Source organism: Pogoniulus pusillus, chromosome 4, assembly GCF_015220805.1.
Source record: "Pogoniulus pusillus isolate bPogPus1 chromosome 4, bPogPus1.pri, whole genome shotgun sequence".
NCBI classification, from domain to species: domain Eukaryota; kingdom Metazoa; phylum Chordata; class Aves; order Piciformes; family Lybiidae; genus Pogoniulus; species Pogoniulus pusillus.
Genome location: NC_087267.1, coordinates 25,016,088 through 25,037,760, shown reverse-complemented (window position 1 = coordinate 25,037,760; position 21,673 = coordinate 25,016,088). Strand labels below are relative to the sequence as shown.

The 21,673-nt window shown below is 38.7% G+C and overlaps 1 protein-coding gene across 2 annotated transcripts; it reads left to right on the top strand.

Moving 5' to 3' along the window:
- The first annotated feature begins 6,356 nt into the window (after window positions 1–6,356).
- On the top strand, window positions 6,357–21,380 carry ZNF800 (zinc finger protein 800). 2 transcript variants are annotated; one of them, XM_064142400.1, is made up of 6 exons: window positions 6,357–6,473; window positions 7,149–7,256; window positions 9,428–9,523; window positions 13,604–13,747; window positions 16,587–18,342; window positions 19,755–21,380. In XM_064142400.1, coding segments are annotated over exons 2-6 (2,058 nt in total). In that variant the 5' UTR covers window positions 6,357–6,473; window positions 7,149–7,195; the 3' UTR covers window positions 19,756–21,380. The 2 variants fall into 2 exon arrangements, with proteins under 2 accessions (XP_063998470.1, XP_063998469.1); XM_064142399.1 differs by lacking the exon at window positions 19,755–21,380 and having other exon boundaries at window positions 16,587–18,855.
- The last annotated feature ends 293 nt before the right edge of the window (window positions 21,381–21,673 follow it).

Here is a 21,673-nt window from a genome sequence, read left to right as displayed (position 1 = left end):
TTCTACATACATAAACACTGCCCTTTTTTCCCTAAGAGTGGAATATGGAAGTTATGAAAATGTATTTCAGGTAGAACAAGATTTTAGCTGCTATTTGGCCATTCCCAAAAAATAAGCAACTCCCAGCAGCCCAACAACACACTTAACAGTGGAGTACTTCACTTTAATTGACTTGGAATTTCTAAACTTGAAAAGGAAGAAGGCAGAAGGGCAAACTGTCTTATGTTATGATAAAATGAGTGGTTCTGTGGGTGAGGGAAAAGCAGAGAGTATCACTTACCTCGATTTCAGCTAGGGTATCTACATGGGGTCTCATAGCACCTCTTTAGACAAACTCAAATGTAAGTGGGTGTGAAGATTACAGAGTAGGTATATATGGCTGGACTGTCAGGGTCAAAAGAGCTGCAGTATGGAGTTTGAAATCTTACTGGAACCTAGTTATGGGTGGTGTTTTTTGAGGAGCAATATCTGAGTTTACACTGTTTAACATACTTAGCTATGTGGATATGAGTTGAAATGACCCAGCATATGCATGATGTAGAACTAAGAGTGTGGCTGATGCATTGGAGGACAAGGTTTCCACATGAGAAGACCTTGAACAAGCCAGAGAATTGGCTGAACAAGCAAAGTCGTGCACCCAAGTCTAAAAAAAATCCATCCAGTTATACAGGCAGGGAACTAATGAGATAGTACCTCTACAAGAAGGGACTTATGGGTCCAAATGGAAAAAAGCTGAATGAGGGTCATCACTGCACCTTCGAGGCAATGAATACTGAACACATACCATGCTACACTAACATGCATTAATGTACCAGAATGTACTTCATATTTGTGAGGCCACATCTGAAATGCTGTTGTTATGAAGGGGTAATTAATTGCGAGATGGTATTTTCCAAAATTAATATTGTTTAGTAATTTTGATATCCAGAACTCTCGCCACCCCTGACCACTAATAATAATCAGTTCTTGCATGGTCCTGGAAACATTTTACATATAATAACTAGATCTAGTAATAACCAGCAAAATATATAAACATTAATTGAACTGGAAGAGAATGTTCTTGTGACCAAATACCGCTTGTGGTCAATACACTGCTTGCCCACCAGATGGACACAAGGAGCTCCTTTCTGCTTATGGCAGAAGGCAGTGGTGGACTAGAAAGAGACTTTTAAGCATTTACTCACAATATATTATCTCCCAACTCATGAGGCTAGCTACAGGTTCAGACAGTACTCAAACACTTTCAGGGAATTCTGTCTTGTTGGCCGCTGAGACTTCTGATTCTTCCCAGGCTTCTGGGGTGTCCTGGGTTAGGGCAGATCCCTCCCCCGGGGAGAAATAAACTCACCACAACACAGATTTTTTTTTGAAAGTCAGGGAAAGATGAAATTGTATTTCTTATAGTATAACAATGTAAAGAGGGATAATAACTAGAGAAGGAAGAAAAAAAAAATACAAGAACCTTAAGGGAGATGGGGGAGGGGTCAAGCAGCAGCGAAGCAGCAGAAGCAGCAGCAGCCAAAACAGCAGCCAGGGAAGATAGGTGCAGCTGAAGCAGCAGAAGCCAGCAGAAGAAAGGGGAGAACAAGCTGTGCTTCTAGACATTAAGCTCTTGATGCGCCAATGAAATTATATTAATTTATCTATTGTTGCCATTATGTGGCCTATCCCTGGAGTGTTCATCTTTCCCCTATGTCTGAGCTAGAAAATCAGCTCAAACGGCCACAATCCACCCCTTTAATATAATTTACCATTGCAGCATCAAGTCATTCTATGTAACTAGGGATAACATCAGTATTGTAGATGATCGTTGTCCAGGCTTCAAGCATCTTTCTTCAATTTCCGGTCATTCATCTTCCCATTTCCGTCTGTCTCAGGCGTTGGCTAGCTCAATGGTTTTCGAGAGCAGTCAGATGTTTTCTCTGATTAGTGGAACAGAGCAGGACTCAAGAGGACTCTCAGGGCTCATGCTCATGGATAGCGGGCTCTTCATGGCTTTTGGGCACCACAATCATCTGCAAAAGAACTCATAACAACATATCTACATTCTTTGTGCCAATGTCAGATTCTTTTGTGGCACACATTGTATTTCACCATTCTTCTGCATAACCCAATATGTATGACCAGGTCCTTCAGCAGAAACCACCCCTCGGACAGGTGTAGCCTCCCCTGAAGGGGAGAATACCCAAACAGACTTGCCCAACAAATTCTTTTCACGAATGACAGGAACCCTGTCACCTTCTATCTTTTGTAAGACCTCTGAATGAGCTGGGCCAGCTTGGTTGGTGGAACCTCTACTATTCACTACCCAAGTGGCTTGGGCTAGATGTTTCTCCCAGTTCTTTAAGGTTCCTCCCCCCATTGCCTTTAAAGTTGTTTTTAGCAAGCCATTGTAGCGTTCAATTTTGCCTGAGGCAGGTGCCTAATAGGGGATGTGATAGATCCACTCAATGCCGTGCTCTTTGACCAAGTTTTTATGAGATTATTTTTAAAGTGGATGCCATTACAAGTGCAATTGGCATAGTGTTTAATGGTATTAGTTGAATCATTGCCAGAACTATCTGAGTCATCTGGGGAAACTGAGGCAACTACTCTTTTAGTCTTCTCACTCTGTAACTCTCTCACTCTTTTTAGGAGAAGTGAGGTAGGTTTTCTATCCCATTTATCCATGCTGTCACCAAACTGGTCACGTAAGATTACCCAAAGAGACCCACATGACTGTTGTCTATTTTTTAGTGAGTTAGGTTGAATTGGTCTTCTAGTAAGACACCTATCTCTTATGGCTGAGACATGTACCCACTCTGATGGTGAAGAAGAAAGGTCACTGTCCTTTGCCAGCTGGGATATGGAGGTTTTAAATTCCTCCTTGAGTTGTTTCATGCTGTCTTTTATCATTTCAGTCATAGTATTTATGGCTGACACCATAGCATTAACCATAAGGCTACCCTCCATTTGCCTCATTTGATCAGCAAATTCACCCACAGTCAGAGAAATTGTTGCATCATCCTTCCCCACCAATCTCTGGCCTTTTCTCCTGTCTCCACTGGATGATCTGTGTATTTCCAGGACTGCCTGTCTTGGCAGGAGACTTTCAGATGTAGGCAGGATGTCTTGCAATGTGCAGTCTCTGCACAATGTCACACTGGCTATGCAGGCTGATTGTGAGGAGGCATTTAGAGCCTGTCCCTGATAAACTCAAGACAGTGGAGTTTCCAGGCAAACAATAAGGCAGTAAGCAATGGCAGCATGCAACAGCAGGCACGAATAGAACAGCAGAGCACACTGCGTTTACCTGCATATTTATTTTATCAATGTAGGCTGAGACTCATGGGCCTTTGGACACAGAGTAGCCTATCAGAATGGCATCCAAGCTTGACCATATTAGGTGAAGCCAAAGGCTTGCTTTACCCAGATTTGTCGAAAGCATAGGCCTTGCACAAGGCGGGCACAAGCTGTGTGTGTACCTTGTTTACCACAGGAGAAAAAACATGCCTGGGCAAGCCAGTACATGTATAAGTCTATTTCTGGCCCATCAGGTCTACCACGACAGCTCTTTACAGTTTGGGCTACCAAGTATGCAAGAGAACTTAGAAACTGAAGAGCATCCAGAAGAAGGTAACCAAGATGGTTTCAGGGACCGAAGCGTATGGTGTAGGGAAAGCCAGGAGGAACTCAAGCTTATCTTGAAGATGAGACCTTTGATAGAGGGTATAATCCCTATGCTTCACTGAGTGAGTGATTATCAAGAAGGTAGAACTACACTTTTTTTCAGGGGCCATAAACTGCAGAAGGAAAAACATGTAATGGATAGGAGGAAAAAAATAACACTGCAATTGGCTGAACACAGAAAAAGCCCAAAGAAGTTATGGCATCTCCATTTCTGGAGATTTTCAAGACTTGATAGGGCAAGGTTACGACAAGAGCCTCAACTGATTTATAACTTTACATGACATTTGACCTATATCTAAAATTTTGTGATACACAAAAAAATCATGATTTTTCTGAAGATGAACTAATATAGTTATAGAACTGTCAGAAGTAGCAGTAATAGACTTTGCTTTGCCCATTGACTTTGATCTTTGCACTTAGGAGATAAAATTCATAAGCTGATGTCAAGGTAACTCAATATTTGAGAGATGACTATTACAGTAAAATATTCTACAGTGAGCTGGATATCAGCAAAGGACTACAGCATGCTAAACAATGCCTCACTGGGGTGCGTAATTGAGGAACACCATTGACACTCATTTGGGCTGGCACTCTTACTCTCCAACACTTGATCCCATACAGTGATTCATGTGCATTGGATTAATTTTCTTACTGTTTAAATCTTTAAGCATTGTCTCCACAAATGAACTAGATCTTAAGAAAATTTATTAGACTTCTATCAGTAAAGTCCAATGAAGAGATGGAGGAGCTACAACTGGATAGCCCACTTTTGCTTGACAAGACTTCTCAGGTTTTGGAAATGTATGTAACAGATCTAATTTTTAAGACTAAGTTGAATGAAGTCTGGGACTATAACAAATCAGTAAAGATTAACAGACATCTCTTTCACCACCTCTTTTTGCTGAGAAGTTTACCAGGAAGTGAACAATGATTATGTTTCCTTCTATTTTGTGCTGTTGGCACTCAGACACTCAAGTAAGTTGTTTCTTCAGTTGAAACACAACTGAAAGTTTCTGAATTCCAATTGCTGAGTTTATGATTTGAAAGTTGTTTTTCACTTTCTTATTTTTCTGATCATTCAACAAAGTTATATGTGTAATGAGGCTACTAATGTTTATAGAACATGACCCAAAATGTGAAGTGAAGCTGCTGCTACTCATTTTTTCTACTATTTGTAGCACAGTGACATGGAGAGTAGAAGATGACTTGACTTTGAATCTCCTGGGAGGTGCAGAATGTTGATTTTCTAAGTTCATTAGAATTTAGGCTATTGTGCAGAAAAAAATGATAGCGCTGTTAGCTCTGTTCCTTGACGTTGTTAGTCATGAGCTTCATGGGTTTACACCTATGTGCACTATATGTGGGATGAATGTTGCTACATGGCTGGGTGCAGTTTTTTAAGCCCATTCCAATCTGTTTCTAAACCAGAGCAGATCTTAGGATTGTAATTAAACTCATTAAGATGACATGATGTCTGGACATATGCAGAAACCTTGGTATGGCTGCCTGACATGAAGGTTTAAACTAACTTCTGCTATTCTTATGATGCTACTTGGCACTAGGCTGTTTGAGAAGCTCTCTGAATGTTCTGACACTTATATTACCTTCAGTTTATTAATGAAAACTCAAAACAGGTTTTACATAGTTTGAATTTGGCCTCCTGTTGCTTTGGAACATAGGCTTACTTATGAAACTCATGTCCCTATTTTAAAAGAGGCTTTTATTGCTTCCAAGTTAATGGTCATTGATGGTAGGCTCTTTCAATGTCTGATTACAGTGTGAGATACCTAACACGGGTAGTATTTTCAACTTTGAAACTGTAAATTCCATGTGCATTAACAAGTGATGTTATTGGAAGCCAAAACATCACAAACCACTTCCATGTTAGGATCATCACTCAGCATTTTTGGGTAATGGTGTTCTTATTCCTTACATTTCCTTTCAGGTTTTCCTTAAACGCCCGAAGCTTTTCCTTAAGTGGGAGAGGACTTAACTACGTCCTATTCTTTGGCAAATACTGAGAACTACCTTTACCCCAACCCAAGCAGCTAACAAAACTGCACTAAGACAGCTCACGACTCAGCAGCTATTTTGTGGAAATCTATCTGGAGACATCGGCGCGTCGGCAGCTGTCTACGATCACCTACGTGCTCTTGTTGCTATTTGGAATAAACATAGCAAAAACGTCTCGTAGAAAAGGAGTTTTTCCTCCAGGTACTGAAAACATCGATCCATTCATTTCCCCTGTGAATTTACTGCCGGTGTTTCTAAGAATGCAACAGTAATAAAGCGGATCAGATTGAGACGGGGCAGAAATGCCACCTCAGGTGATGGTGGCCGCTTCTACTGGTGCCCGGGCACCTCTGGCCTCAGCGCAGTTCCCGCACATCGCCGTCCTGCGCGCAGGTTAGCGGCGAGCCTTCCTCCACACAGGGACAAGGACGGCGCCCGTTCGAGCGGAAGGCTCGACGGTTATCCCTCGTAGCAGGCCGCCCCTGCGACTCCCCAGGCGCTGCTGTCTTGCCAGAGTCCCGCGCCACATCCTCTGCTGTGGCCGTGCCGCCCAGTCTCAGCGGCGAGCCCGGCAACTCCCGCCCCGCATGCCTCCGCCTGGCACCTGTGCAGCCCGGCCGGCTGAGCAAAGGGACAAGCGCCTGCGCACTGCGCGGCCCCTCGCCGCCAGGCCCATAGTCACTTCCTGCCCCTGTGCCCATCCGGCTCCGGGGTCAGCGGTCGCCGCTCTGGCGGGACAGGGGAGAATAAAGTTTTATTCGGGGAGAGGGAAGCCGGCCGTCCTCTCCCAGGTATGGCCTCGCCCACGGTGGCGCGCCCGCCGCGCCCTCCCGCCTGCGGTGGCTTTTGGCGCTCGCTGTCACCTGCTGGCCGCTCGCCCCTCCCCGCCCGGCCTCGCGCGTGGCGGGGCGGCGGGCGCGCCCGGCTCCAGCTCCGGCTCGCGGAGCGCCGTGGGGAGCGCCCGGCCCGGCGGGAGAGCTGCTGCCGCTGCCTACTGCGACGCAACTTAATTCCCACGCCCGCGGGAGCAGAGGGACAGCGTCCTGGGGTCTGGGAGGTGGGAACGAAGCGCGACCGGGGGCGGCGGAGGAGCGGCGCGGCGGGAGCCGCCCGCTGAGGGGGTGCGGGGCAGGCGGCTGGGTTCCGCTCAAGTCGGGGAGGGGGACGGCGGCTGGCGGCTCTCCTCCGCCAGCCGAGGCGCAGGTGGCAGCGGGCGTGTGTGGCTGGGCTGGGCCGCGCTGCGGTGGGGCCCGGGCAGGCGAAGCGGAGTGGCCGGGCTCGCAGCAGCGGCCGTTGCAGAGGGCGTTGTGAGACCTGTTGTAAACAATGGAAACCTATGCGCGAAGGGTGCCGCTGCATCTTGGCCCACGCCGGCGCTGCCGTTGTAGGAAGTGGGTGTGAGAGGTTAGCGCTGTCCGGAGCCGCCTGTTTTTCGGGAGTAACAGTTAATGTGCGTATTTTGACAGAAACGAGCTGCTGGATGTAGAAGGAAAGTAGGCCTTGCGCACGGAAGATGCCTCTAAGGGACAAGTGTTGTCAGACTGACCACCATCATCATGGATGCTGTGAACCAGGTACAGCAATGTGTGATGTTTTGGCTGTGCTGCTTACCTTACTCTTTAAAAACTTGTGGAAAGTATTGTGGTGTTGCAAATTTGTGTCATCAGTGACAGTTTTGGATATAAAAAAGTGTATGAGTTTTGCTTGGAAATGTTTTTTTTTTATCCTTGAATGTCGTTTGAAAATTTTTCAGGAGAATAATTTTTCAGTTCCTGCAGAAAGTGCAATAATCCCTAGCGGCCACATGGGCATTGTATGCAGTGAAGTAGGGGAAGTCAAGAAATTGTGCAAAACCAGTTGGCCTTTTTGTTTCCATGAAGTATAATGTTATGGTTTTTTCTTTCCCCCCCCTCCTTTTTTTTTAACTATAAAGTGATTTTTCTGGCGATCTCTTGCAGTTTGTGTTTTTTTTTTTTCTTCATATGTTTTCTCAGAGGAGAAAAAAAATAATCCTAGTCCTGAAATGGCTCTTTGCATTCCATTGCAGTGTAACTTGGAAGATGCCTCCAGTGGAAAGTATAATGAGTATTTTGAAGGTTCAGCCCACTTGCTAGAGTTTTTCTGTAATTGTTTTGCCTAGTGTTCTATTTGGTAGTCTAAAAGGAAATTTGGTTCCTTTCTTATTGCCTTGTAAAATTCGTTATTTGCATACTTCCACTTGTGTTTTGAAAAGAAAGGCATCACTTTGGGGGACTAACAGTTGAAAGTCTAAGCATGGAAACTCAATAATGCTCCCCTAATTAAATGCACTTTGAGAGTAGGTATTGTTCAGCTGGAAGATATGTTTCTTTGTGTTTGAGATAAAATGTTTGAGTTGTTCTAGTGCTTTAGAACAGCTAAAATACTTTTCTTGACTTGTAAGTAACAGTGATGTGTTATGTCTGCTTCACATATATCATTCCTCTTGATGTCAGTGGGTGTTGCACATGCATGTTAGGGGCAGTATACAAGCCAAAATATACCATTTTGAATTACAGGGAATAGGCTAGTAGAATACAATATGTCATTGTGTTTGAGATCCCCAAACGATTAGCTGATTTGTAATGGTTGTTATGTGTTCGTATATATAATAGTATATTGTGGAGCCAGCATAGTTGGGTGAAGTGTTCACTCTATCATTCTTTTCTTAGGCTGCTTTTCTTTCTGATGTTCTTTTCAGCTTGAATTTATAACCTTGCATCTTCTAGAAAAGCTTTCCTGTCAACATATATTCAATCTATTTGCTCTTAATATGTCTAGTTACATTGTAGATCTCTACCATTCTTACTGAAAAATAAATTTCTTAGAGGTGCTCAGTGCTTCATTAAAAAATGGAAGCCTTACAGCAGGGTCTAAAAGTCAAACCAAACAATTTTTGAAGCACAAAGCTAGTTACTTTGTCAGTAAGAAGTCAAATATATGATTTAGCTAATGATTTTGCAAACCTGCTTAAATAAACGCTCTTATTTAAGTTTGGTTTTCCCACTGAGCGAAGCTTACATGCATACGGCAGTGGAATGGTGTTTATTTTCATATGCATAAATACCAGTTACTGGAGTAACTTATAGTCATCTTGATCCATAGATGTTGTAGTTTCAGTAGATTTGTAAAGATATGATGTGGAATGAATCTTCAGAAATGAGTTACTACTTCAACAGTTTGTTGAATGTGAATCTGCTTTTACTGATCAAAAATATTCTAACAGCTGTTTTTGATCCACAGTCTGTAGTTATGCTTGTACTTTCCTGTCAGCATTGCTACTCCTAAATTCAGATTCAGTGCTTAGGTGTGTACTGACAACACTGAGATCACATAGTATGCTGTGAAGTACATTATTTGTTAACTTCTTTTGTACACCGGTTTTGGCCTGAATGATGGAAGTCAAGTCCATTGTTGTGGGGAGTTGCTTTAATTGACTGGAATATTAAGTAAGTTAATTTGGTTTTATCTATTTAAATTTTTGTGCTTGACATCCATAGTTTTAAAGTCATCAAAATGATGATAAAATGTCAGAAGGTATTGTGGCTAAAAAGTTCAGTATTGACTGCTCTTTAATGCAGTCTAGATGAAAGCATTTGAGTAAGGCAGCTTATACTGTAGATCTGACCTTTCTTTTCAGCTAGTTCATTGTATGCACATAGAATCCATAATCTTAATAAAAATCACCTGAATGTTCTATAATGCCTTACCCTCTTGTATATTTCAGTGCATCTGCTGGAACCTGGTGATCCTCCGCTATTACAGCAGCCTCTGCAAACGTCAAAATCTGGCATTCAACAAATCATTGAGTGTTTTCGATCAGGTATGAAACTATCACGACTAATGACTTAAGAATGTCATTACCTTGCTGTAAGGTTTATACATATTTAGTGTGTTAAAATAACCAACATCTGACTTTGTATAAATTTGCAAACTATTTGTAGGTTTTCAGAATTAGACACTGTTCCTGTTCCATATAAATTCATGAATGTACTCCTTTTGCTTTATAGTTATCTTTCAGAAATATTAGAAGCTAGTTTGTCATTCTGCTATGTGTCATCCCTACTGTTGTAATTATCGAGTTTACCCTAAAACTGCTGAGATGAGGAGGAAATCTGTTGCTTACCTTGAAGCTTTTAGAATTGCTTTATCATGTGTTTTTTTTAAATAAGACCTTGCTGCTCTCTACAACTACTTGAAAGGAGGTTGTAGTGAAGTAGGTATTGGTCTCTTCTCTCTTATATCAGGTGATAGAAGGAGAGGAAATGGCCTCAAATTATATTAGATATTAGGAGAAATTTCTTCACTGAGAGTTGTCAGGCACTGGAATAGGGAGATGGTGGAGTCGCTGCCCCTGGAGGTGTTTAAAAAACATGACACTTAGGATATCATTGAGTGGTTATAGTGGTGTTAGGTTGATGGCTGGTCACATCTTAAAAAATCCTCTTCCAACCAAACCAATTCTATGATTCTAAGTTTCTCGCTTGTTTTGGGACCTTTCAATACATAGCAATGAACCTGAGAATAATGACTGTTTGGGTAAGCATGCTAGAGCTGATTGAAACCTTTAATAGTTTCTAGCTGTTTCTGTGTTTCTGATACTGCAGATCAAGCGTTTTATTTTTTACAACCCTTGGTGTGAAACTGGAGTGACCTCTTTAACAATGCTATCTGTGTTTCTAGATTTTTCTTGTACAACTGTTATCAAATGTTTCAAGTATAGGTCATTGCTGCTGTGTAGTGGAACGCATGTCTGGGCTGAGTCTTGTAGAAGTGTGCAGTATTTAAATCCTCCACTAGCATTTCAACAACTTAATATAAGAAGAAAACCTAGGTGTGAGAGTTGTAATCAGTAACCTTTTTTAATTTGGTTGAGATTGCCTAAGGCCCCGAATATGCATGGCAGACTTCTTCCACTTGAATCAGATTAATAGGATCTGTACTGGTAATAGCATGAACTCATTCCAAGTATGCTGTCTCTGGGTTGCCTCCAGACTGGCCTCACTGGCAGATGCTAATAGCTTGCCTTAACACCTGAAGTCATCTGCAGCAGGGAAGTTGAGAAATGACAAAAAGACTTTGACCAAGATTTCACTGGTTAATTTTGAACAAGCAATATTTTATTGTGGAAAAAAACGATTTTGATTCTTGTGACAAAGAAATAAAGATTTTATCTGGAGTATTGTCTGCTAGCGTTTATGTGTTTCTAGCAGAAGCTTTAATCGTCAAAGCGTTAACAGTAACAGATGAGTTTGAATCTGTTTTGTTTTTTCCTAACAGTGAAACTGCCTGCAAAAGGTCTAAACTTTGGTATTTCTGCCAGAGAATTATTTGCAGTAACTCATGTTCTATATTAGTTTCTTGTGACTATGTTATTCTGATTTCAACATATGCAAATATTAACAGAATTTGACAGAGTATTACCTACTTCAGTTAGATGTAACTGCAAAATAGAGAAGGCTTCAGTAAGCTGGAGGCAGCATATGTTGACAGAAGACATAGTGCTTGTTGCCAGTTTGCAGTTGATAAAGGAATAAGGACATGGTAGTAATTTTCTTGCCCTGTGTCAACCAAACCAGTGGATGTTTATAATTTATTTGCCTTTTGGAGAAATCTTAAAAGGTCTACAGTTTCATTCAAACAGACAAATTAGCTTTTTACACCAAACAGTGAAATGCTTCACAGTTGCATAAGGATGTTTGAAGACAGAGTGACTACCATGTCATCTGGTCTGACCTCTAGTATGTCATAAATCCTTTAATCTTCACCCAGTAATTCTTAAGCCAAATAATTTGGATTAGACAAAGACACTTCGGTTCTAAACAGAAAAAGACTGAAATATTGGTATAACAGTAGAGAGACTGAGGTACTTGTTTCTCCTTTGATTGAGGAACAGTGGAGAATGGCACGATCTGTTTGTTTGGGAGAGAAGTTTGTGGCCAAGGTATTCATCAACAACATAGCTCAATTTTGGTTAATTGTTTGCTGTCACCAACTTCGGAGGCCTTTTGTTTGAATTACAGTTTGGTAACTTACTGAAATTTTATCTACATGGAGCACCTTCAGTTCAGATGGGTTTTTCTCAGTGGTTTTCTTTATTGGAATTATTGGTGAAATACGAATGTAAGCAACTTCCTTTTGAGGCAACTTTACAATTTTTAAATTTGAGGTTTAGACTGAATCTAAATGTCCTGTAGTGTGTAAAATACAGACTATCTGTAAAAATGCAAGTCAGATGAAGGTGAGGTCAGTAACACTTAAAGAAAGTGCAGTGGCAGAAAAAGATAAGAGACTAAGGCTGTGGCCTGCGAAGGGCATAGGAGGGGAGGGGACAGAAGCTGGACGTTGGCTTCAGATAATTGAGTTCAGGTCTCATTTTTAAGCAACTGTTGAAGAAGGAAACAGCATTGTCCTTTGCTGAAACTCAAGTTTTAACAAATTTTGTAGTACTACAAAAGTAAAATGTTGTCTTGACATGGCTGATTTCTATTGAATTATTAGTGGTTATGAAAAAAAAGGTTTCAGTTAGGTAATAGTTCTGCAGTATGACTTAGAGTTTGATCTCTGAAAGGAATTGTTAGGGAAGTGTCTGTGATAACAGAAAACTTGAACTTGTATTTCAGCTTGAAGAATATCTTATTGCTGTATTGTGGTTGTCTAGTATTAGTTATTGTTCCAGTTTCACTGTGGTTTTGACCATTGGACTAATTTCGATCAATTTCGATGTATTCCATTAAAAGAAAAAAAAGATAAATTAGCTGAGTTAATTAATTGGTGTTTCTTCCTCATTTGGACTGTGGTATGTGTTCATGATTTAATAATTTCATTGCTGTTTGTAGGCGTTGCATTCATAATTGTCGTGAGATGAGAAATGAAAGAGTGGATTTGAAGTGTAACTTAAACTCTGAATTCTTTAATTTGTTAAGCAAGACAGGAGTTAGAATGCACCAACAATACTGTATTTGGGGGAATTGTTTGAATATGCCCTGCGTACTAATTGGGCAAATGTGCATATTTTGTCACACTGTTGATGTTTTTTGAATGTATTTGCTTCTCAGCAGGCTGAAAATAGTTCTACAGTTATACTTTCTTGCTTAAGCATCATCTTCCTCATTTGGGTCAGATCTCTAGATGTAGTAACATTTCCTGACCTGTTAGTTTTTCTCTTAGTTTTACTGTATGGTCTAGTTTTCTGCCTTACCAAGAGCTCTTTTAATGTGAAATAGCTGTATGTATCTTGCTTTCTTAGTGCTGTTGGATGTAAACAGAAATTAAAAATACTGCACGCTTCTCTAGGTGCTTATTCTTTCCAGTTGGACAATTGCAGCCACTAGGTACTGTAGTATAGAGTTGTAGAATGGCTTAGATTGGAAGGAACCTTAGATACCATCTACTCCAACTCCCCACCATGGGCAGGGATGCCTCTCAACTAGATTCATCCAGTGTGGCTTTAAACACTCCCACAGAGGAGGCGTCCACATCTAACCTCCCTGGACAGCCTATTCCAGAATTCCATCAACCCTATAGTGAGGAATTTCTTCCTAAGATCCAGTCTGAACCTATTCTCCCTCAGCTTAAAATCACCTCTCTTGTCCTACCACCAGACACCCTTATGAAAAGTCTCTCCAGCCTTCCTGTAGGATGGACACCTTAATGTTTCCTGTTTGTTTTTGTTATGAACTGTACTGTGTGTAATCCTTGAGTTTTTTGTTTAATTATTTTTCTTGTGACATGTCTTGTTTTCTTAGTGAAACTTGGAGTATGTATCATAAACTTGGCGTAATGAAGTAGCATTAACACAAGATAAAATACTTTTATAATTGCTGTGTTTCAAAATGGTTTCACTTTGATAACATGATGTCAATTAAAACCTTTCTTAAGTATAACCTTCTTTTTATTACAGGAACTAAACAACTCAAGCATATCTTGTTAAAAGATGTGGACACCATTTTTGAATGTAAATTGTGCCGGAGTCTCTTCAGAGGATTACCAAATTTAATTACTCATAAAAAGTTCTATTGTCCTCCAAGTCTCCAGATGGATGATAGTAAGTTTTACTAATTGAAATGTTTAATAGAGCTATGTGAGTTGAATAACTTCCTTTTCTGTACTATTAATAAAAACATAGCAGAGATGAAATGGTAAAAAAAAAAAAGGAACGAAATTTCAATAGCATCTTATGTAGATCACTTTTATGGTACTAAAGAAGTTACAGCACTGACTTAATGTACATTAACAAGCAAGACCCGTGTCAATGTCATAATTTGACAGCTAGTTTATACATCCAATCTTTTAATAATAATGTCACTGTCAATACTTTTTTTTTTTTGCCACTTTTCTTCCTGTCTTTCTCTGTTTCCAGTGAAAGACACCAAGAAGTATGCTGAAAAACTGGGAAATGAAGCTTATAGAAAACTGGGTCTGACAAGGCATTTCAGTTTTAGGTCAGCTTAGCTCTGATGGACTTCAGCTGCACACCACGGTGTCATGGAAAAACATCCATAGTTTTCTCTTGTACTTGGGAAATGTTCAGTGTCACAGACACAATCCTTCAGTCATACTCATTAAGAAAGGCAGATGAAAAGTTCACCCTTTTCTTTAAGGACCTGTGCTTCAATAATACTAGCTTTTCCCCACAGCCTCACCAAACCTCGTGTTTAATTAGAGTACTTTGTGATCATGTCTAGAGGAAAAAAGTATTTTTATGGAAAAAGAAACTTATTAAAATATCATTCCAGTGATGACTTTTTGTTGGTCTGAGTAAAGCTGAATAATTTGGAAATGTGCCAGCATTCACAAAAAAATTTGTAACGCTTTCTAATTACCTTGATCTCTTGACTAGAAAGAACAATATAGGTGCAGTGAGGGTTTTTCTTCCTTCATTAATGCCATCCAGCCTCAGTATTAAAAAAATTAGAAAGAACAGAGATTTATGTAGGCAATAACTTTCCCACATTGTCAGCTAGTGTTGAGAAGGTGAAAAAGACTACTAGTCACTTTCCTTAAATGAGTGTGTTTGGTAAGTTGCAGAGAGTCACAGAGCTTCTCTGTGAAAAGAGATGAGTTCTATTTTGAAAACAAGGTCAGAGTGCATCTGACTTAACATGCAAAAATTTCTGACTTTTGATCCAACTCCTGACATTATGGCCTTCATTTAAGTGGCTGTTAGCTTTCATATTTCACTGTTTACTGGGAGGGGTGCAGATGAAAAGAATACAACATGCTTTGAGCAAAACTGTATGAATACTTCTGTTTATATAAAATTGAGTATGATTCCCGAAGAATGTGGGAGGGTTTTTTTGATAAATAAAATTAAAAGTACAGGAGGTAGGAATAAAAATTGAGCTTTCTCATGGTGAAAAATTCCAAAGATTATTACTAGTCTGTTATATAATGTTATGTAACACACCATTATAACTAGTCTGTTACTGTGGTCATTAAGTAGTCGAGGGTGCTATAAAATTGCAGTCCCATTTGAAACTGACTCCAAAAGTAATTTTAAAAAATCAGTGTTAAAACGTATATTCTGAGACAGAAAGCAACATGTTCTTTGTACTGCTGCTGTTTTCATGTACTGCTGGCAGTGTGGAAGGGACAACCCTGTTGAACAGGAACCTTGTGGAACATCTGTACCTTTTTGGTGTAGTACCCAGGCATCTGAGTTGTGCCAGTGCAGATACTTAGCATGTTGTGTTGGGAAGTGGATTGCTGAATTTGACATTTAAACCTAATTTATTTTGACATTTAAAATGAGGATGTTACTGAGACCTGTGACATTCCGAATGACATGAAACTAAATGGGAGCTGTAATTTGTGTTGGATTGTTTTTTTGTTTGCTTGAGTTTTTTTGTTTGATTTTTTTTTTTCCCCCCATGATAAAAAAATGTGGTGTGTACAGCACATTACCAGACAGTAAAATCATCTCTGTTTCTGGTAGAACAAAGCCCCACTTCTTAACATTGTGATAGCCAAGACTATAAATGCTTCAAATGCATTTGAGTAACTTTTTGGAAACTAGGTGTATTAAAACAGTACTTCAAAGGCAGTCTTCAGCTTGAGAAGTTTACTGTCGTCAGACAAACAAAGAGAATCCTTATATCCTTCTTTTATTGATTCTTAAGTCAGCTCCAACTCATTATCAGGGCAGAATACGAATAAACTATTGGTGAACCTCAGTGAAGTTATTATTTTTTTTTAACTTCTTTGACTTAGTTTTTGTTTTGATAAATCAGTGTGGGTTTTTCCCCTTCAAATTTTACTGGATTTTTCTGTCCTTAACGTTTCTATCTTACTGTGTCACTGAGCTTATTATCAGCTTTGGTATTATTAAAAGCATTCCCTGCCCCAGAAGTTAGGTTCTTCCTTATCTGCTTGTATCTTCATGCAGTGCTTAGGTTACAGACACTTTTTGTCCTTTCTTAAGGACTGTTCAGAAGTCACAGATAAGAGATTTTTTCCAGAATTAGGGTCTTACATTGAGAATGCCTATTTCCAGCAGTAGGACAATCAGTTTCTAATAATACTGCAGACTTAGTTGCACACTTGCAGAACAGGCTAAGTTATATGATGTTATTTTTGCAACTGATACAGAGTTTTGAAATCAGTTTAATCTCAAGCAACATAATTTTGAGTTTAGGTGGCTTTTGCATTAGCAGGCTAGAAGGGTGTGCTTCCAATGTCACATTCTAATAAAAAATTAACTTATGCTGATGTGATAACAATGATTACTCAAAATACCGTTAAGTCTAAATGGTCAGGAAAATGGTACAAATACAGGACTTGTGCAAATTTGGTGACCAAATTGACACACTGGTTAAAAGATACTTTGAAATAAAGTAATTTTAAATTACCAAATAATTTAAAAATACCTATGCCTCTTTTCTCAGACCTTCCAGATACAAATGATAAACAGAGTCGAGCCATAAATGACCTCCTGGAAGCAATCTATCCAAGGGTAAATAAACAAGAATATGTAATTAAATTGCAGCCTATAGAAACAAATCAGAATGCTGTATTTCAGTATGTAACAAGAACTGATAGTCTAAATGAGAACACAGAATGTAATAATACATCTGATCAAGCTCCAGTACAGGAACCCATCACTGAGCAACAGAAGACTGTTTCAGCTCCAGTTCCAGTCCCGGCTGGGGAGACTGTAGAATTACCTCCTGCTGATCCTGCTACAAACAAGGTGATACCTACTCCTGAAGAACAGCCTCCCCCAGTAAATCCTGATATGGACTCTCTGGGTAATTCTGATTTTGGCCACCAGTTGATATGTTGCCTTTGTAGGAAAGAATTTCATTCTAGACGCAGTGTACGCCGTCACATTCGTAAAGTGCACAAAAAAAAGATGGAAGAACTAAAGAAGTATATAGAAACTAAAAAGATACCAAACCAGTGCTCTGCAAAAGGACGAAATAAAAATGTTCTTGTAACTTTAGGTAGAAGTTGTCCTGTATGTTACAAATCATTTGCTACAAAAGCCAATGTAAGGAGGCATTTTGATGAAGTTCACAGAGGATTAAGACGGGATTCCATTACTCCTGATATAGCTACAAAGCCTGGGCAACCTTTGTTCTTGGATACTGTTTCTGCTAAAAAATCTTTTAAGACCAGAAAACAAAAGTCATCTTCAAAAGCTGAATACAATTTAACTGCATGCAAATGCCTTCTGTGCAAGAGAAAATACAGTTCTCAAATAATGCTGAAAAGGCACATGCAAATTGTTCACAAGATAACTCTTTCTGGAAAGAACTCTAAAAGAGAGAAAGGACCCAGCAATACTGCCAATGGCACAGAAATAAAAGTAAAAGTTGAACCAGCAGATTCTGTAGAACCTTCACCCCTTTCCATTGCCCTTTCTCCACAGAATGAATCAAAGGGAACAAATCATTCAAACGAGAAAAAGAGCACACCATCAGCACAGAAAAATAAAGTTAAACAGGACTCTGAAAACCCTAAATCAACCTCTAAATCAACTGCTAAATCCGCCTCTAAATCAGCTACTAAATCAACCTCTAAACCAACCAATGCTTCTGCTGCAGGTGGCCAGCAAAAAACCAGGAAGCCAAAACTTTCAGCTGGCTTTGACTTCAAGCAGCTTTACTGTAAACTCTGTAAACGCCAATTTACTTCTAAGCAGAACTTGACAAAGCACATCGAGTTGCACACAGATGGAAATAACATTTATGTTAAATACTACAGATGTCCCCTCTGCTCTTACGAAACACGTCGCAAACGAGATGTGATAAGGCATATAACTGTAGTTCATAAAAAGTCACCACGCTACCTTGGGAAAATAACTGCAAGTTTGGAAATCAGAGCAATAAAAAAGCCAATTGATCTTGTTCTGAATAAGGTGACAAAAAGGGGCCCTCAGAGAGATGAAACAAAACAGATTGCTTCAAAACAGGATGCTATTTCTAATTCTCCCAATAAAAAGTATGAAGGAGCTGATGTTGGCATTGAAGTAAAAGTAACAAAAAACTTTTCTCTGCACCGATGCAATAAATGTGGGAAAGCCTTTGCCAGAAAAGCTTTTCTAGAACACCATAAGAAAACGCACAAAGCAAATGTATCTCATTCTCCTGAAGAAAATAAAACCAAAGGCAGAAGTACAAGATCAAAAGCTGTTGTCTGGTGAGGAAAAGGAAAAATGCTTTGTCAGGTCTTTTTGTTTGTTTGTTTGTAAATAAGCACACCCACTACCTTTTTTTTTCTTTTTTTTTTTTTTCTGTTGTTGATTTACTGCTGAAAATGTATTTTTTTCGTAGATTTTATGGTTAAAAGGATTAAAATACTAAGATAGATGTCAAATTTGTTTCCTAAATTTTCGTTTTTGTGTTTCAGAAAAGCTCATTTCTAAATTTGTAGGAATTTGGAATAGAATATAGGTTAGAGTGTACAAAGTCAACTCATTATTAAGTTTTCTTAAGGCACCTATTGTAATCGGTATTTGTAAGATTCTAAAGCAGTAATTTTTAAAAATTAACAATACTTTGATTTCAGTAACTTAACCTATTAATTAGCTTCTCAGTGACCCAATTGAAGAAGGATTAAAGGTACTACAGTGAAAGCTCCTGACAAAAAATCTCTATGACCTTATAGGAATTACCTTTTTTTTTTGGTTTTTTTTTTTTGTTAAAAAAAAAGTATATTGCCTATGCCCTATCAGCAAAAGGATGTAGAACGTTTCTTTGGAATGTAATTAGGATGCTTTCTTGCTTTGATTTTGAATCAGTATGGATTAGGTGCCTGAAAGCACCTTTAAAATCATCAGATAGAGGATTTGATTCTTCTAATGTTTGTTTATATAAGCGCAAGTTTGGAGACTTACGGTCATTTGCTTTTTGAAGTGTTTGAGTCTCATTAAAATGTTTTGGTTTAAACCTAAATATATGTAGAATTCTGGCCAAGAATTTTCTAAACTTCTTATATGGTACTCTGGGAACTTTTTTTACACTTGGAGGGGCTGTAGTGATAGTTTTTCAGTTTTCCATAAAAGTTGGCCTATTTTTAGAAGGACCCTTTAAAAAAGGAAGTAACATTTGTATGTATATGTGCAGTCACTTTGTTTTTTGGAGTGACTGACTGATGCCTGAAGGTTGAGGAATTGTACAAAAATTACAATGAAGAAAGACAGTAGTGGAACCTGTAAGGGTATAACATCTTTATTCAGAATTATCAGTCTAGCATATTTGGTGAAAAGAAAACCAAGTATACGTGCCTTGTTTTGTATTTCAACTCTGAAATGCTAATTCCCAGGAGGTAATTTGGTTTGAGTTCACCTTTTGTAGTGAAGTGTCACCCACCCGTGTTAAGTTGTAGTCTGGTGCTTTTGTGACTTTGTAACAAATTCTGGCTGAGTGAGCTAGAACTTCAAAAATGAACTGAGCTGCATCTTGAATTATGCAGAGTTTAAGGGGAGAAGTGACTTCTGCATTTTGATCAAGAATTAAAAATTTAGCCTTATAAATTATTTATATTGTGTAATGTAAAACAGAATTATATGGGTAAACTCAAAGTATTAATATATTCCCATTTCTCCTCAGATGGGTTCAAGTGAAGTTCAGAAAGTTTGGAGTTCAGTTGAATGAAAAGGACTTTAGTTTGTTGGAACCTCTGATATCTTGGTAGTGGTACTATAAGGAGGAAACGTTTTTGTAAGCTGTTGTTTTCTTACTAAATTAATAACCATTCTGACAGTAGGACAGTGCTTCCTCCCAATATACTGGAGTAGTTGAAATGCACACGTGGTTCTAAATAAGCAGTTATCTCTATGCAGCTGAAGTTTGACACAGTGTAGAACAAGCAGTGAAAAGAAAAAAAATACAGAGCCAAAGTTAATGAACAACAGCTTTGGAAAAAGATTTTTTTGTTCCTTGTTTAGGAAATCATTATCAGAGAGCTTACTGTATGTACTGGTCCTCCCTGGTAGTACTAATTGATGTACAGTTCTGATTTTTTCCTGATATCCTACTTTGGCAGATGCTGTATTATAAACTGTTTTAAATTTATTACAAGTGAATGTACGAGAGCAAACAACGTAGTGTGTATTGGCTGAATTGTACTAATTTTTTGTGTTTGCCATAACATCAGTTTGTTCTTAATTGACTGATTTCCCAGTTGTGGGGTATTCTGAATTTCACTGTACTGAAGTTGCTTCTAAGATCTCCATTTTGTTTCCGTATGTGGTTCATAGGAAAACTTTGTAAACGTCTAGGAAGTTTACAAGAATATCCACATTCCTTTTTAATTTTTTATGAAAAAAATATACACAAGCACTTTAATGATAGTTGCAGTTTATTTTTTCAGTTTATTTTTTGAATGATCAACACACTAATGTTAATATGAAGGTAGTGAATATTGCTGATGTATTATAGACAGACAATCTGTGCACAACCACTTATAATGTTAGGATATTTCATTAAATATTAATAAAAAGGGAGGATAGTATGGGAGAAACTCAAAATATTATTTCTCTCAAGATCACAGATGACCACTATAGGTAGCACTTGACTTTGTATAATTTTAAAAATGTTTTAGATACATTTTTTTAACCTTTTAATGAAGATTATAGTAAAACAGTTGCATGCCTACCATTATGAAATTCTTGGCAGGTTTCATGCATCAGTGGTTTGGGTTACCTTTGTTTTGGTTCGGTTGTTACTTTTTAGAAAATATTTTGTTTAGTAATTTGTGTCAAATTGCTACAACTTGAAAGGTATTGTACATCAGAAGAAATACCATGTTTTTTATATAGGTTCACTCCCTTACTTAGGGAGGTGCCTCATGTTCATATATACTTTTTTGTATAAAATATATCTAAAATGTTGATCACAAGATCAGGAGTAAAACTGCTTTTATGGATAAAGAAATATTTGGCCCTGTTAGTGCATTGCACTAAAAATACTGTGAATGGGAACTGAACTGTAACTGCGGCTCACAATGTTCTACATTGAATGTACATGCTTTTGTTTGGATAAATGTACTGTATTTGATGGAAAATAAAACAGACTGGAAATCACTTTTAGGGTTTTGTAAACCTGGAATATCTTACCCCTCTACAATTGGAAATCAGAATGTTTGCATTTGTGACAAGTTTTACTCTTTGATCACTGAAACTAGTAGTTTGTGATATTTAGTTGTAATAAATGTTACTTGTTTTGTTATGAAAAGTTTGGCGCTTGTGGAGTGAACACTTCTCCGCATGGATGGTTGATCTTCTCTAAAGTTAATGCTAACTTTTTGTTCCTTGGAAAGGTACCTCTTCCTAAACTGAGCAGAGCTTAGATTTATTATGTCAAAACAAAAGAGAATATTAATATTGAGGGAAACAGATGATGCTGGTTTTTAAATAAGAAAATGGAGTTACTTAGTTTCACCTTGCAGTTAATGTTGATGGCCATCTAATATTCCTTTTTATGACTGAAAAATAAGAAAAGAACTGCATAATCATTGTTTGTTCTTT